General features: G+C 40.3%; 1 protein-coding gene across 1 annotated transcript in view; it reads left to right on the forward strand.

Annotated features, from left to right (window-relative positions):
- Window positions 1-17555, forward strand: part of ZNF407 (zinc finger protein 407) — a 331438-nt gene that overhangs the window by 124070 nt on the left and 189813 nt on the right. Inside the window, exon 4 of the mRNA XM_083449815.1 lies at window positions 4863-4937. Within this exon, the coding sequence (XP_083305941.1) occupies window positions 4863-4937 (75 nt within the window). The remainder of the gene's footprint in view (window positions 1-4862; window positions 4938-17555) is intronic.

The raw sequence follows: 17555 nt of genomic DNA on the forward strand, positions 1-17555 counted from the left end.
AGTGCCTGGCATGCTCTGGTCTATGGGGTCACAAAGGGTCGGACACAACTAAACGACTAAACCACAACAACATGTGCTTGAAACTTTCCTTGAGTAGATTATGATGACTGTGCCTAGTGCTAATGATAAGGGAACCCAGGAGCTTCTTCCAAATGCCTCTAATTCCCAGCACAGGACTGCATGTGAAAGAGTCATTTGAAGCCCAAGCCATGGTGCTGCCTGAGGTGGAGCAGTAAATGGTGCCCCCTCTCCCACAAGTCAAGGTGCACAGTATTCAAGGCCAGCCAAGTTATTTAAGCACCTGAGGCAGACAGTCCCACAAGCATCTCTCACCCTTTGTGGCAGTAAAAATACTGGAACCATAAACTGAATAATTACCAGTAACAATTTGCTGCCCTTTCATGACACCCAAAATCAGCTGCCTGAAGCAGCCACTTCACTCTGCCTAATGACAGGGCTGTCCTGGTCTTTTGTCAGGCCTTTTAAAGAATTGCATCTGCAAAACAATAATGTTTCTGCAGTAGCAGGATAATATTTGGTGGTGGTTTCCCATCTTTCCTCCCAGCATTTTACTAATGCTCTAGGAAGAAATGAAAAGGTTATCCTGTTGACAAACATCCAACTTTCAAGAGGAGATCTGTGTTATACAAGGAATATTATGAGGAAGGGGGAATTTCCAGTATCAAAGTCAGCTTGAAGTAGCATAGATACATCCCCCTCCGACATGTATATTTCATTCTCAAATAAAGGTATTTTTCCTGCCTTGAAATGTAAAGGCATGTTTATGTTTAACTGTTGGCTTTTTCCAGGGGGGAGGGAGTAGTGAGTCATTCTAGATATTTTTAATTAGGTATTGCATTTGACATAATGTTAAGTACATACATAAGCTCTGGCTTATTGACCTTTTTGATGATGGACTCCTTGTATATTTGTACCTTAATTTTATTTTTCTTTCTGATAATCAACTAGGAGGGAGGTTTCTGATTTACAAAAACAAGACTATTGCTAATTTCAAATGTGTATATTGAGATGGTTCTGCTTTCTGCCCAAAAGCAATGGCATTAAATTTGGAATGCCTTGTACTCTTATTAGGACTGCGGATTTTATGTCAGTTTTCCGTATATACAATAATTTTTGTGACACTTGCATAGTCACCATGATGATACTGCAATAGATTATTCTGAATTTGAGATGCTGCGTTGTCCATATATATATCACTCAAATATGAAAAAGGAAGAATCAATTGTATTTTAATGTGTTTCTTTTTATAAAAAATAATGAAGTCGCTATCATTTTAAACATACAGAGTTATATTCTTACACCCTGAAGGCTGCACAAAATAGAGATTTTCTGTAATAATGTGAATATGCCCAAAGTAGATCAGACGTGGAGATGAGACATTACCATATATGTAACAGAAAATATACTATTTCTTGGCTTTTGTGGCTCATATATGCCATAATCCTACAGTATTTTACAGTTCTTGCACTGTCCATTAGTGGAAGCATGTCCAAATGAATTCAGCATTTAATGTTAAAAATCTTATAATATGCCAGCTTGATTTGTAGCCCGTCATATCATGGAATGCTAATTAAAATCATATTTTTGCATATGTCATGCCTTTCATGTACATATGCAAATAGGCTTCCAGTGCCTTTCAGCTATTAGTAATTAACTTTATGAAGGACAGCTGTAATACATAATTAACAAAAATGTTTGCAAGCCCTTTTCACACTGAAAGTAAGAGCAGTAATTTCTTTCTCTCTCTCTCTCTTTTTGGTTATCAAAGATGCCATTTTAGTTCGAAGCCTCTCTGATATCTATATTCTTGAAGTGCTCACATGACATAATTAAATTGATGTAAAGGCATTAACAGCAAAAGTATATTGAATAATCACCTATATGTTACAGTTGGTTGTTAGCAAAATTAAATGAAAGCCCATTGTTTTTTTAACATACAACATAATGCTAGGTATTATGTTCTTTTTGTTTTTAAATATTCTGGCACCATTAGTGCCAAATTCCTGTTCAATGCCTATAGTCAAGGAGTGATCAAATATTACATATTATTGTCTCTCTCTGCTATCCCCCTGGGCCCCAACAGTGGTAGCATTTCCAAGCAAAATCTTCCAACTGCAGTTTTACATTTCAAAGAAAACAACAGTTAAACCAAGAAGATTTCTTTGAAATTGAAATGGCACATCTCTCATTAGCCACATGGGAGGAGTTTATTTTGTGTATCCTTCATTTTTTTCTTAATTCTGGCTAGCAGTCAGCAACACCTGAGATGGACACAGTTGGGTCCGGATGCACATATTGGTTAGGCCAGGCATAGGCAAACTCGGCCCTCCAGCTGTTGTGGGACTACAACTCCCATCATCCCTGACCACTGGTCCTGTTAGCTAGGGATGATGGGAGTTGTAGTCCCAAAACATCTGGAGGGCCGAGTTTGCCTATGCCTGGGTTAGGCCAAGGTTTCAGTGGTGTGTTCATGGGTGTTTGTGTGCATGGCAGCTAAGCTTTCTGTGTTTGCTCCAGGAAGCATCAGTGCAGAAAATGTGTAGAGCTGCCCACAATTAACCAGTTATAGGAGAACTAAGCAGCACAACCCACCATCCCAATCCACTTCTGCTCTTTGGATTCTTATCCTTCCACAATGCATATGTCTTGGTTCCAAGTTATCTGTATATATGGGTTGTGCTTTCTTGCCTTTTTATTCCTAGCAAACTTGTTGCCAAATATCTGTAGGATTCAGAACAAAACCCTCTCCCAAGAAGGACTTAGAATGTGCTTTTTCACAGTGTGATGGGTGTGCCAATGGGTGTAAGCTTCCCCAGAAGGAATAACAGAGCTCTATTCTGCACCCCACCCCACTCGTTGTGCCAGACCTTTGGAGAAAAGGGGGCCTTTTGTTCATTCTTTATTCAGTGATCAGTCCCCTACTTGAACAAGGAAGCCTCCATTTCTTGACCTAGTGGTGGGCAGGCTGGATAGTGATGTGAAAGTGCGCAAAGACCTCCCATCATGGCTTGATATGATACTTATGCTGAGAGCAGCTTTTGTCAACCTTGCACCATCTGATGGCCCCAGCCAGCACATGCTTTTGATTCGAGAGACAGAAACTACCTGTGGGGCAAATTGCATGCCCTTGGTATCTGTATCAAGATCCTACTGTCAAAAACAAGAGTAGGAAGGAATGGTCTTTTAACAGATCCAATCTCAGCAATGAAGGGAGTTAGACTGGGGTGTGTTTTGGGACCCCTCCTTTCCAGCTAAATTGCTTGGGAAACTGGATGTGTGCCCCCACAGCCACAGGAAATGGAAAGCTCAGTATCCTCCTTTGTGCAGGTTACCATGGGTGGTTTGTAAAAGCAGGTGGATCTGCTGGCTAACTTCTGTGAGAAGGAACAGTTTCACATTAATTTTGCTAAAACTAAAGTAGTTGTATTTGGGTAAGAGATCTCTCACATTTAACTGGGCAATTTCTAACAACCCTATATGACAAACTTTTTTGTTATTTAGGGGTCTATTTCACTGCTAATTCCTAGTTCACTAGGATGCTATTCATATTAACGCAAGTCATATTGTATGAGCGACCCTAAAGCTCTTTCTATACAAAGAGAGAAAAGTTGTTGCTCCAGCCCTTAACATTTTATTCCCTAATGTTGTTCTCTCTCCCCGCACCCGAATATTATATATTGTAGAACTTTAAGGTCTCTGCCAATCATCAGTCCAAGAGTTGGAGAATGTTCAAAATTTCTTTCTGAAGAAAGTTTTGGTCCTACTTGTTAGCATTCCTGCTGCAATGCCCATGCATAAATGGTTTGGCCTTCTATCCTGGCTAGAATACAAGTTCGGCTCTTAAATTTCCGTGATGAAATTCTCGTTCTGCCTTCTTCACGTCTGGTTTCTATATTTCATGGCTCACCCTTCAATTTTCAAAAGCACGTTATTGCAAAACAGACACTTGCTAGAGAATGTGATAGTGAGTTGATCCAGTCAACATGTAAATTGTGGATACAGTTTTTGTTTGTGTGAGAGAGCTTATTTGACTGATACGTTAACGGTCCATTGTCTAGGTTGTACCCATGTATTAAGAGGAACCAGGAGAAAGCTAACTATTTGAAGTTAATTACTTTGGTTCCATGCGGATTTGCTTTTAAAGAATTAAGACTCCATGTTAATGCCCTCTACCTTTCTGGTTGGCCACTATCAGAAATTACTCTTGGAACAGCCTTTCAGTGTGTTTTGTAAAACGGTTATAGAATACAATGTTCGCTACATTAACCACTATCCCTTATATAAAGATCCATGTGAAAAATATATGTCTGAATTTAGCCACAGGGATTTTTTTGTTACATCAAGTGAGTTTGTGTGCTTTTTTGCTTTTGATTAAGGAAAATTATGTTACATTGTGTGCTCCTCTGTTTGCATTGGCTGTAAGAGCCAAATTTGTGGCTCAACTCTGAATGCCTTTACCTTTGTTATGGCTTCTAGCAAAACAAATGAAATTGTTACTAATACTACTCTGATATATCCTTTGGTGAACTCAGCACATGTGGTTGCAGTGCTGACACAGAGCACTAACCATGTTCTTAATATTTCTTACATAGCAAGAGCCTGAGGGAAAAACAAAAATCTCATCCTTGGGCGGTGTGTGTATTTATTTTGTATAAAGAAATAAAACTGTGTTTGTATATTCAGGATTTTTGCATTGTCTTTTGGTACTTCCCCTGTACTGTGCTGTTAGGCTGCAGCCCTGCAAAATTTCCAGAGTATGTAATATTGCGAATGCATGATATTTAGGGGAAATAAGTTCTATAAGCTGGAAAGATGACAAAAAAACTAATTTTGTTTTCCAGGGTGGCGTTTGTAATGAAGAAGCACCTAAATACTCACTTACTTGGAAAACACGGAGTTGGCACACCAAAGGAAAGGTAAAGTAACTATTTTACGGCTCTGTTGATACACAAATCAAACTATAGGTTAAAAACCGTTCTGGAAGTGTTACACAGAGCTGCATCCTTGTTTGTTTCTGTGTGCATGGAAAAGCAGAGGTGGTAATGGTACCTAGACATAATTTTGACCTGTTACTCATTTGTCCAAATAGCTGCTATGGCCCAGTGTGTGTTGGGGGTGGGGGGTGGGGAGGAAGAATAAGAGAAGCCTCTCTCTTGCTCTCCCATCACTCCAGGTGTGATACATTATCACTATATGGCAAAACATGGCTTGAGATGAGAAGGCAGAATACTATTAAGATGCTTGCCATCTCTGTGTATAACATAGCCACTTGACAACACCACAAAACGTTATAGGTGTTGAACAGAGGATTCATTGTTAATAGGACTGAATACGTTCATTAGAAGGTGGAGGGGATTTTATAGACCATCTAGTCAAATCCCCTCACACTGCCAGAATTCTTTAAATAAAGTTATTGTTTGTCACCCCCCCCACACATCTATGCATTAATTACGCATTTAATTGTTTGATATAACCGCATCAATCAACATTTGCTCCTATTTAAGATTTCAAGGTCTGAAGCCACCTTTGCCAACCTGAGGCCCCCTTGGAATACCTCTCCCATCAGGCTCAGCCTTTTATTTTTTTATAAAAATATTTATATACCACGGTATCATAAAAATCTATCGCAGATGTTTCCAACAATATAAAAACATAAAACCAGACAGTAAAAACAAGTTAAAAGCAAATAAATGAATACATCAGCAGACCATTGTGGGGGGTGTACTCTTAACTGCCTGCATAGACATGGCAGAACAGAAAAGTTTTCAGCAGGTGTTTTCCTCGTATTCCCCCATTGGCACTTTACTTGGTTTCTTTTTCACCAACAACTAATTGGTGGAGGCACAAGTCTTTGGCCATTTTAACCTCAATTGTTGTTTATGGGATGGCTTTGCAACACAGAGAAAGGAAGGAACAAATTGCTTGAAATTCTCCCTACCATGGTGGTCATTGACTTCTAGCTAATTCTGTAACTAACCATGGGCAATGAACAAAGTTTATGAAAACTTGTGGGGTGAAGTGTGAACCCTTTAGGTTTTTTTAGTTAGGGTTTTCTAATCTAATAACATTGTGGTACTTTCTCCCTACTAAATTCATCATTACAGTTAACGTTGACTGCCTTGAGTATTTGTTATCAGGGAATTTTGATGTTCAGTTTTTATTGAGAGATATACTAATATCTGAAGCTGTTTATCTCTTTCAGTTAAAAGATTTAGCCATTTTTGTCTTCTTGTAACAAGCTGTTGATTCACAAAAAAGATCCCTCTTTGCTTTATCTTTTTGATGGGGAGTCATAAGCAAACACGATTAATAAGGCTGACATTACAGATAAAGTTATTGATACCCTCAAAGTGCCACTGGATTAGTCAGTTCTTTACTGTCCCAGTTTCCTCAGAGTGGATTATTTTTTGATTTCCAAGTTGATCTCTGGATACTTTAAAAATAGTCAGTGTGTCATTAGTTATCTTCTAGTCCCTTTTATATCAGCTGAATCTTCCGCCATTCCAATGAGAGTTCTAGTATTATGCGAGAGGGTGAAAAACTTTTCCCTAGCCACTATTTATAATTTTATATCAGAAAGATCTTGAGCTACGTACAAAGTGAGATGGGGGAACTCACTGCTTGCATGAAACAACAGGTGTACCCTGTTAGACCTAGAGGAGTTTGCTTTATAAAGGATGGCTGTTCTGGAAGCAGAATTAGATTCTGCAGCACTTTCTTCTCATGTTTTATTTCATTTCCAGCACTCTAGAAATATATATTTCTACTGAGGTGCAGTTACTGTATAATTATCATAAATACTATATAGAAGTCACTTATGCCACCCTTGTGACTATGTGTACCATAAAAAAATCACACTGTAGGTATTCAGATATACTATCTGAGCCTAGGAGGTATGATTTTTAGGTGTCACCTCAGATAAAAAAATAAAATAAAGGAGTGTTTAAATCTCTAGCGGTATGGAGTTAGGCTGCTGATTTCTGTTTTTTTTAAGTCCTTCTGGGTGATCCTGTTTCTCCTCTCTGTCCCCCATACTACTTCAAAGCGTTTTGACTAGATCAGTAAGTACTAGCTTACAATAAAATAGCATGATGATGATGTTCTTCTTTGTCCAAATTTTAAACCCATGTGGCCTTAGAAGCAAATAGACAAGATCAGGACACCAACATTTTGCACTTAAACCTTACCTGAACTAGTGATGGATATGACAGATATGTGCTTTTATTTTATTTTTTTATTTAAAAGAACACACAAAGCAGATCCAAACATGTTTATAGAAGTGAAGTTTTTCCTGTTGGCAATTCTTTTCATGGAAAATATGGCATTTCCCGTTAATATTCTGTAAAGCTGAATAGTTCTGGCAGGCCTGCAGCCACAATTTAATTTCCCACTAGCAGTCCCTTGCTGGTGATGGCTTAGATTTGAGCAGTATGTGGATTGTTGAAATGCTCACCTTTTTTCCCAATTGTCCTTTCTGGAAGTTTTTGATTGGCTTGAAGAAACACTTAATCAAGAGGTTGAACCGGACTAAGCATTTTTTTAAAGCCTTCCATTTAAGAGATTTGGATATGGCTGATTAAAATTCAGCTCCGTATTCAGCCAAGCAGCTCTCTGGTGAACAGGGTCTGGTCAGTGCAAGCACAATCTCTTTCAGACACCCTTTGTGCGCACACACACTCCACAAACCCTCACACACTTCAATCTCTCTCTCTCTCTCTCTCTCTCTCTCTCTCTCTCTCTCTCCCTCTCCCTCTCTCTCTCTTTCTGTCTCTCTCTCTCACACACACACACATTGTGTTTTCACACAAACCCAGACATGTAAACACAGAAGCAAGAGACTGGCATTTTTATGATTATTTCTTTTATATATTATTAATTCATTTTGTGTAAAATGTTTTACCTAATAATAAAAATATTAATGCATAAAAATGTAAGCATCACAACAGCCCTGCAATGTGGAAGTAGAATGCTAAGGCAGAAAGTGGTGTGGCTAAAATTCATGACTGAGAAGTGATCTGAACCATGACTTCACAACTAGGGTTGCAGTCCTAATCCTATTTACCTTGGAGAAGATGCCATCGCTTTCAGCTGGACTTACTTCTGAATAGAGGCTAGGATTGTGTTGTGACCCTCAGAGGATAAAATGTATTTTAAAGCAAACCCTGATAAAATGTAACTTGCCCCCACTTTTTTTTAAAATTGAAAGCTAGTGAAAAGAGAGCAACCCAGACAAGTTACAAAGCAGCCCTGGAGACAGTAAAAATAAATGTTGAAAATTCCAAGTAGGGAGACATAACCTCCCCCCAAAATCTTTCCTCTCCCCTTTTCTCTGCAGCCATAAATAAAGCCTTTCTCCCCAAGTACTTGTTTGCTCTGGTAGGGAAACCTCTGTGCAACGCAAAACATATTTTCCCCATTTCATTTTAAAATGGAGCTTCCCCTGCTCTCCAGTTTGAAAGAAATGTATCTTAGAGCCCCCAAACACAAACACACTCCATGCTTCACAAGCCCCTACCTGCAAAAAAATACATACAGAAGCCACCTAACAGGTTTTTTTGTGTCCTCCCCTTCCCACACACAACAAATACACAGAGAAAATGTTTTATTAGCCTACTTAAGAGCTTTTTCTCAGCCTTTGTTGAGGGAAGGTGTTTCACAGAAGGCACTCAGAAGATATTGTACTAGACTGCCTTACAGGAAAATGCATAGACTTAAAAAAATCTGGATTTTTTTAACATTGCGAACATTCAGGTACATTATATAGCGGAATGTTGTTTGATCTATCCAGCTTCATAGTATAGCATTCCCATACCTGTGTAATCTTGAGCAAAGCTTCCCATTTCTTCTTGGCCTGTTAGAACACTAGTTTTTTTGGGTAAAAGGTAAAGGTAAAGGTACCCCTGCCCATACGGGCCAGTCTTGACAGACTCTAGGTTTGTGCGCCCATCTTACTCAAGAGGCCAGGGGCCAGCGCTGTCCGGAGACACTTCTGGGTGACGTGGCCAGCGTGACATCACTGCTCTGGCGAGCCAGAGCCGCACACGGAACGCTGTTTACCTTCCCGCTAGTAAGCGGTCCCTATTTATCTACTTGCCCCCGGGGGTACTTTCGAACTGCTAGGTTGGCAGGCGCTGGGACCGAGCAATGGGAGCGCACCCCGCCGCGGGGATTCGAACCGCCGACCTTTCGATCAGCAAGCCCTAGGCGCTGAGGCTTTTACCCACAGCGCCACCCGCGTCCCTAGTTTTATTGGGTACAGTTCTGCAAAAAACAAAACCCCAAACCCATTATCTAGGCCCATTAAATCAGCTGCTTCTTTATGGTTTGAATTTGATTCTGCTCTTTTATACATTGTGTATTATAGCAAATACTAATGGAAGTTAGCTAAATAGACTGTGACAATTAAATTAATAATGCATTTTGTTTGCAAGTATTTAGCCTTTGTGGTTTGACTGATATATGCAAAGATGGTAATTTATTAAAAGTAAATTCATGTAATTGTACAGCAGAGTTTGATGGACCAAAAAATGTTGTCGTTCTGGCTATCATCAAAAACAGAATATTGAAATAAGTTCATAAGGATATAAATATATATATATGCGCAGACACATAACACTCAAATTAATGTCCTGCATAAAGCAGCTTGCATGATCAAGCATACAGATATCTAAAACAAAGGGGTTGTATGTGGGGGAACAAATCACAATGTGCAGTACAATATTTTACCCAGAACATCTTATTCAGAACATACCGGTACTCTCAGTTCTATGTATAGCTCACTAGCAATTTGATTCGTACAAGATTTTGCATGCCTGTTTCCCAGACATACTTGTGTTACCTTATGTGATTGGGGGAGAGAATTCCTTACAGGCAGACTCCCATGTTTGTATAAGATTCTCCGCCCTCCCCCACAAAAAAAGAGGGTGAGGTAAGAATTACAATAGGTTGCCACCAGGCAGGATGAACCTCATGCCCTACTCTAGACTGTTCAACTGCTAGAGGACTGTGACTGCTAGAGAACCAGCATAAGTCCCTTCGGCCCAGCTCCAGGGGGAAATAATAAAGGGAGAAATTTTGGATATAGGTTCCCATAGCCCCGTGAACACAGAACTTAACAAATCCTTATAAAATAACTTTATCATCCAAGGAGTAGCTTTAGCAACCATACAGTCCAGGAGTGTCGTCAGTTGCAATGGAGATGCGTGGTAGAGTTGGCTTCCCAAGACTGGCGTCACTGGTAGGGCAGACTCGTGGGCATGGTGTGGTCTGGGCTGTCTAAGCACACAGGCAGGAGCTTCACTGGTGTGCATGGGCAGCTCTTATTTCACTCCTGCCCCACACCATCCAGATAAGCGGCAGCTGCAATGGTGTCAGAAGAGAAGCTCTGCAGTGTTGCCTCACTGCGCTGGCTGCATCTGGTACAATTTTACATGTGGAAAGCATTTTAAAGATTAATGGTTAGGGGGAAAGAAAAAGCAACAGTAATGCACACTGACTTTAAAACAAAAGCAATAAAGGTAATCTAACTTAGCTAGTAACATGTTACTGGCTTGCACAAAGTCCTGGGTTTCAGAGCATATTCAGAAAAGAGGTTTTGAAAGAGGATGGGAGGAGATTGAGAGGATGTTTGGGCTCCTAGTCCATTGTTTCCAGCACAACAAAGCGAGTAAATTTCAAGTATTTTGGTCATCTGAGACCAATAAAAGTTTGCCTGCTTCATAAAATGGAGTATTATTTGTCCACTGGAGAATGAAGCCTGACTCAGAAGTCAGTTCTATCTCCTTAGCAGCTTTTCACTTAACATGCCAAAAAACAAGCCAGGCAATTCTAACTGAATGCAGGATTGTGAAGAAGAGTTCCTGTCCTTTGTGTTTATTCAGAAGCAAAGCCCCAGATAACTGTCTATTCAGAGATCACTGCAGGGGTGAAAAATCACAGAGACTCTTGGTGATGCTGTTGAGCAGGGGTTCATAATGTCTTCCTTTATTCCAAGTCACCCTGCTCTGATGGACAGATTCCATAGTCTCTACTTGCATAATGGTCAAAACCAAAATTTTCAGCATTGGTGTAATTAAAATAATAACATTGCCTGTGCAGTTTAACAAATACATGATGCTTCAAAGAACATGTTGATCACTACCCAGTTTGATTTGTCATTAAAAATGTAACTTTTTTTCGCAGAGAAAACAAGTCCTCCAAGGTATTTTGCTTCAGATTGTTGCAACTGTGATACTGATTTATTGTCAGCTTGGATGTATCTCAAAACTGGCACATTATCCTCTGTGTTCAAGGGCATTAGACATTTGGTAGCTCACTGTCAGTAATATTCCTGGAAAGTACTTGTGTATGTCATTGACTGGAGCAATAGTTACTTGAAGAGCTGTTGTGTGGAAGGGTGTGCTCAATGGTTAGCAAAAAGGAGCATGAGCACTGAGCATTTTTAGGTAGTTACATAATGTGAATTTACTATGGAGAGCAAGAGATTATTTTTGCAACTTCTGTTCCTAGTTCTGCTGGAGTTTTGCATCTACCAAATATCATGGCATATTCATACAGATAACCGGAGTGTACTTTTTTACTTGCAAACCCTCTTCAGGTATTCTTCCTCTGAAACATGTGAAGGGGGCCTTTGGGTACAAGTGTATTAACTTGCCCATTGCCATTGCTGTCACCCTCCATGAAACAGAGGACGAACTTGTGCATTTCAGAAAAGCTGCTTTTCCAAGGTACTAGAATGTCATGGTGCTGTCAGGCAAGGAATGTTCAGAGTGAGAAATTAACTCATTATTGTCAAAAGTACACTTACAAGTTAGGAAAGGACATGTCCCTCATTCGTACGTCTCTCAGCCACTCTTGGGTGTGTACCTGATGAGGCAGTTGCTGCAACAAAGAGACCTTTCTCCAACCTCGGTTTATGTATCTCCACAACCAGAGCTGTGCAAAAGCTGGCAAAAACTGCATCTGTAAGTATAATGCATTTCTGTCCCTCCCTCTTCAATTCTCTTCTGGTCCTGGGAGACAGTGGTGCAGGAGAGGTGGGGACAGGATGAGGAGGAGGTGTGGAGTCCTTGACTCTACCCCAGCCTGACCTATCTCCCCCTCCTGCTGAATCTGTTCTTCACTCTCCAATCCTACATCTTCTCCTGTCTCTGACTTTCATCTCCTGGCTGTTACAGGCTGCCCCAGATCACTGATCCATTCTTACAAGTCCGTCTCCAACCCACCTTCTCCCAGTGCTCACCCATCAGAATCCAGCCACCATTCCTCAGTGTCCAGCCAGTCCCTGACAGCAGGATGCTCCTAGCTTCACAAGGATGAAAAGAATGGTGATTAGGGGCAGCAGAGCTAATGGACTTGACTGATTCAGGTGTTTATTTCAATGAACAAAGAAGACTTACTGAAGAGTTCTGTGTCATGCACTTCACTATAGGACCACATGAAGAAGGAATTTGGCATAAACCAGCTATTTTATTTACATATCCACTGCCATTTTCATTATAAAGGATGCCATGACCACACCCTTGTGTGAATGGCTTGTCTGCCTTAGAGTGTCTCTATGTGGTTATGTTTCTTAGGAAGAGAACTCTAGGCCTGGCTGTTGTCCCCACACTCATCATATCCTCTCCCCTTTTAGAAAAGTCTCCTTGTCAACCAGATTCACTGGTGATAAACATATGGCCTTGGCTGTCTGCAAAAGTAATAGTGAGATTATGGGAGAACAGTTTTTTGGACATAAATATCATTACATGCTTAATTCCTGCAAACTTGTTGTGTGGGATAAACTTGGCTATTTCCTGTGCGCAGTGTGCCCAAAAGCTGTGATATCACTTAGAGTACATTTATTTACACAGAACCTGTACGCCTGCACACATTGGTTGATATGTTGCCATTTGCCAGCAGCATGCCCAAAGTCTCCGAGGTAGAGATGCCATTACAGGTGAGCTACAACAGTCACTACCATTCCTGGTAAATTGTAGTTGTAGATATCTCATAGGATGATAATAAAAAGGGGAAGAAAAGCTGCCAGTCTATCCACCGAATGCTTCCCTCAGGAAATTAAACAGTGTGCACACCATGGGATATACATGAGATGACTAGCTAGCCCTCTAGGTTTCAAATCATATCCAGCAGATCTGAAAGATTTTATCATGATTTTCGTGTGGAAAAACCTCTGAACATCCTGTTCTTCCATATCATTTGTTAATTTAGGGTACTCGGGTTAAGTAATGCATTTTTCATTAATTTACTCATGCAGTGAAATGTATGCATAGATTTGTAAATAAGAAAAAAAATGCCTCTAAACAAAAAAAGTACACTTTCTGTGTTTTAAGGTGATGCATGCATGTAGAAAGAATAACCTTAGAACAAGTATTTCTCCTGTACGCACTCATACGGCTATTATAGGTACTTTTATTTAACCCCCCCCAAAAAATTGAACTCATTAATCAAAGGCATATTTTTAGTTTATCAAAATGTGTTACTTTAATTGATTAATATAAAATGATTAATTGCCTTAAATGTTGCAGTCCTAGTTTAAAATCTTTAGTTTCTTTCTTTCTTTCTTTCTTTCTTTCTTTCTTTCTTTCTTTCTTTCTTTCTTTCTTTCTAAGTGAATTGAGTAAGTCTCCAGTTCTAGAGGCAGTTATGCACAGCAGTTAGAATCCCAGACCAGGACTGGGGACATCACTCTTCAACTCTGTACTCAGCTATGAACCTCATTGTGTTACCTTGGACCAGTCACTATCTCTCACCCTAACCCTCCTTCAAGGGTTGTTGTGGGAATAAAATGCTAAACAATGGACAACACCCTGAGTTTGTTGGATTAGGAGCAGAAAAAGTGTAAATGAGTATTTCTGCTCTTTCAAAAGACTTCCTTTCATTAAGGAATGATTATTAGTCAAGCAAGAACTTTGTCCTGGATTTTGGCCACGTGAATATATAATAAAATTTGTAAGTATACACCTCACTTTTTTAAGTTACAATTTAGTTCTGAAAGGCACCGTCTCAGTACTTGAAGGCAATGCGACAAATTGTATTGTTAGATTTGTATGTGTGTTTGTGAAACAAAATAAGAACGGGTATCCTAGCTCATCAAGCAGTGATGATAAATGTATCATTTGCCAACAACCTTCAGATGTTGCTGGACGATAACTTCCATCATTATCAAGCTATGCTGGCGAAAGATAATGGGAGTTGTAGTCCAACATTTGGAAGGCACCAGGTTGGTCGAAGGATGCTCTAGTCTAGGGTATCACTTGGAAGAGATTTGACACTTGTCATGTGCACCTTGAACATGCCTTTGGAAAGGGAGATTGTTGCATAGATGTTAGATCCTTTTTAACCTCCTCCTTTTCTCCCCTACCCTTCTTTGTATTACTGTATATAGTATATTATGGAAAGGGATTTATAGCAAGGTACTTTTTGACATTTATGGATTTAGAATGCTTGGTGTCATGAATGCTCTCATGACTCTTTGCTTTGATCAGTGTTTATATAAAACAACACATTTATTGAGTATGTTGTAAAAGAAACAGCACCATAATCTTTTGACAGTCTAGAGATGAAATATTTTCCATATATTTTTGAGGAAATGTATAGGAGTACTTTGTAGACTTTAGAGCAGATTGCGGAAATCTAGAATAAAGCATGTATTGCAGAGATTGAACAAGGTGTGCTATAGGTTTAGCTCCCGGTAAAATATGCTCTGTGTATAGCTTTGTACCTTGTCATGCAATTATCAGTGCCTTTTCCCCTGCACTTCCCAGCTGTACTGCACAATTTTAATAATATGATAAGGATAACTCTTCTGTCAAGCTTCACCTTGAATTTAGCAATGCTAAGCACAAACAAAATATTAAAGCATTAGATCAGAGAATAACAGGAACGATTTGACTTTACTATATAACTTCTGAGGTATCTCTAAAATGAGTATTATAAAGATATTTACCTGTAAAAGTTTCCAAGAATACGAAGGAAAGTTAATAATAATAATAATAATAATAATAATAATAATAATAATTTATTATTTATACCCCGCCCATCTGGCTGGGTTTCCTCAGCCACTCTAGGCAGCTTCCAACAAAATATTAAAATACAGTAATCCATCAAATATTAACAGCTTCCCTAAACAGGCTGCCTTCAGATGCCTTCTAAAAGTCTGGTAGTTGTTGTTTTCTTTGACATCTGGTGGGAGGGTGTTCCACAGGGCAGGTGCCAGTACTGAGAAGGTCCTCTGCCTAGTTCCCTGTAACTTGGCTTCTCACAGCGAGGGAACCGCCAGAAGGCCTTCAGTGCTGGACCTTAGTGGTAGAATAATTGTTAGAAAAGTCAGTTCATTTCCATTCTCATTTCCCCTAACCGTAATGTCCTCAAAGTGACAGGAGGAACAGAAAAAGGCATGCAGAATTTTGTTTTACACTTAGTTTCAGGCTAATCAGGGGAAATTAAGTGGTGATGTTTTCAAACATGCATAAAGCAGAACCTTTGCATCTTTCTTTAGATCAGCTGGTCTTTTAGTACCTGTAAAATACCGTTTAGGCCTGGTCACGGTGTGCAGCACGTTGAGACTGCAGATTGTGGTAGAAGCACACCATGAGCAGAAGAGCTGCAGGTCCTTTGCATTTTCTGCTCACAAACCATAAACATCATTGCCATTTTTTTGTAGAATATGGAACATAACAAGCATGGGTTTCTGGACATTTTATCCTCAAGTTGTTATCCAGCATTTCCTTTCAACGCTAAAGTTTCAGTAGAGATATTGTGTGGTGTGCTGCCATCACTTGCATGTGAGGTACAGAATCCTCAGATGTCACACAGACAGTCATTGACTGACTGATAGATTTAGCAAGGTTCAAAACCATTACAAGTGAATACCATGAAACACGAAACAGAATAACCCTTAAAACAATCCTAACTGGCAAGCACTTACAGATGCCTTAAAAACTGGAAACGTTTTCAACTGATCTCGGAAACGTAAGATGTGTGGTGTCAAACTGAACTCTTGAGTGTAGGAAATTCCATAGTGTGAGCTCCCCAACATTCATCTTTCTTAGATCCTACCACTGAGGGATTTCTGCAGAGTGAACCTCCTTAGATAACCCCAGTGAGCCCAGAGGAACCTATACTGCAGAGGATAGGTTTGCCCCACCAGAAGATTTACTGCAATTCCCATCGTCAGTCAGGGATGTTGGGAGTTGTTCTGCAACTTCTGGGAGGCCACTGTTTCCCCATCCTGGAGGTGTGCAGGATCCAGGACATTCAGGGCTTTAAAGGTAAGAGCCACCTCCTCAAGTGAAACCAGGAGTAAACTGGCAGCCAGCACATTAGACTGGAGTAACATGGCGTCTTCTCTGTGCTCTAGTCAAGCCTAAACTGCTGCATTCTGTATTAGCTGATGGAGATCTCTTCACGGGCAATAATAATAATAATAATAATAATAATAATAATAATAATAAATTTTATTTATATCCCAGCCAAAGCCGGGCTCAGGGCGGCTAACAACAATAAAACAGTACAAACAACACTCTAAAATCATTCATTATAAAATTAATTAATTCAAGCCACTGGCAACCATTGGGCCAGAGCTCTGCGAAGATTGCCGAAGGAGGGAGTCAGGCTGTGCCCTGGCCAAAGGCCTAGTGGAACAGCTCTGTCTTGCAGGCCCTGCGGAAAGATGTCAAGTCCCGCAGGGCCCTGGTCTCTTGTGACAGAGTGTTCCACCAGATCGGAGCCACGGCCAAAAAAGCCCTGGCTCTAGTTGAGGCCAGCCTAACTTCTCTGTGGCCTGGGACCTTCAAGATGTTTTTATTTGAAGACCATAAGTTTCTCTGTGGGGCATACCAGGAGAGGCGGTCCCGTAGGTACGAGGGTCCTAGGCCGTATAGGGCTTTAAAGGTTAAAACCAGCACCTTAAACCTGATCCTGTACTCCACCGGGAGCCAGTGCAGCTGGTATAGCACCGGGTGAATGTGATCTCGCAGCAAAGACCCCGTAAGGAGTCTCGCTGCAGCATTCTGCACCCGCTAGAGTTTCTGGGTCAGTCTCAAGGGCAGCCCCACGTAGAGCGAGTCTTCTGAACATTTTTACTTGAATATTATTGCTCAGTGGTGAAGAACCAGAGTAAGCCAAAACTAGTTGAAAGTGCATCAATGCATTTGCTCAGCAATGTGCATCAGTAGTACTATCCCTCTAAGAGTTGTCATTACATTAGATGAACATTTGGGAAATGTGCCAATGGTACCAGTGGTAGATTTCTGTGCTTACCATTCATACAGAGCAATGCACATGGGGCACCAGATGCCCATAATGTCCTTGCTAGTTCTGTATTGCTGCCGAAGGGAGATAAAAATACTCATTGTGTTTTTCTTTTTTCTTTACCTTTGTTTTTACATATATCTTTTCCCTTCTCCATCGGTGAGGAAATTGGATTCCCATGAGCTCAGTGCTGTAGATATTTTTGGGATGGTGGAGAGTTCTGAATCAGCCCATGAGCAGAGCACACAACAGTGTGGCTTAGAAGGTAGACTGTTGGACTA

The sequence above is a fragment of the Podarcis tiliguerta genome, assembly GCF_965153285.1.
Source record: "Podarcis tiliguerta genome assembly, chromosome: 7".
NCBI lineage: Eukaryota > Metazoa > Chordata > Lepidosauria > Squamata > Lacertidae > Podarcis > Podarcis tiliguerta.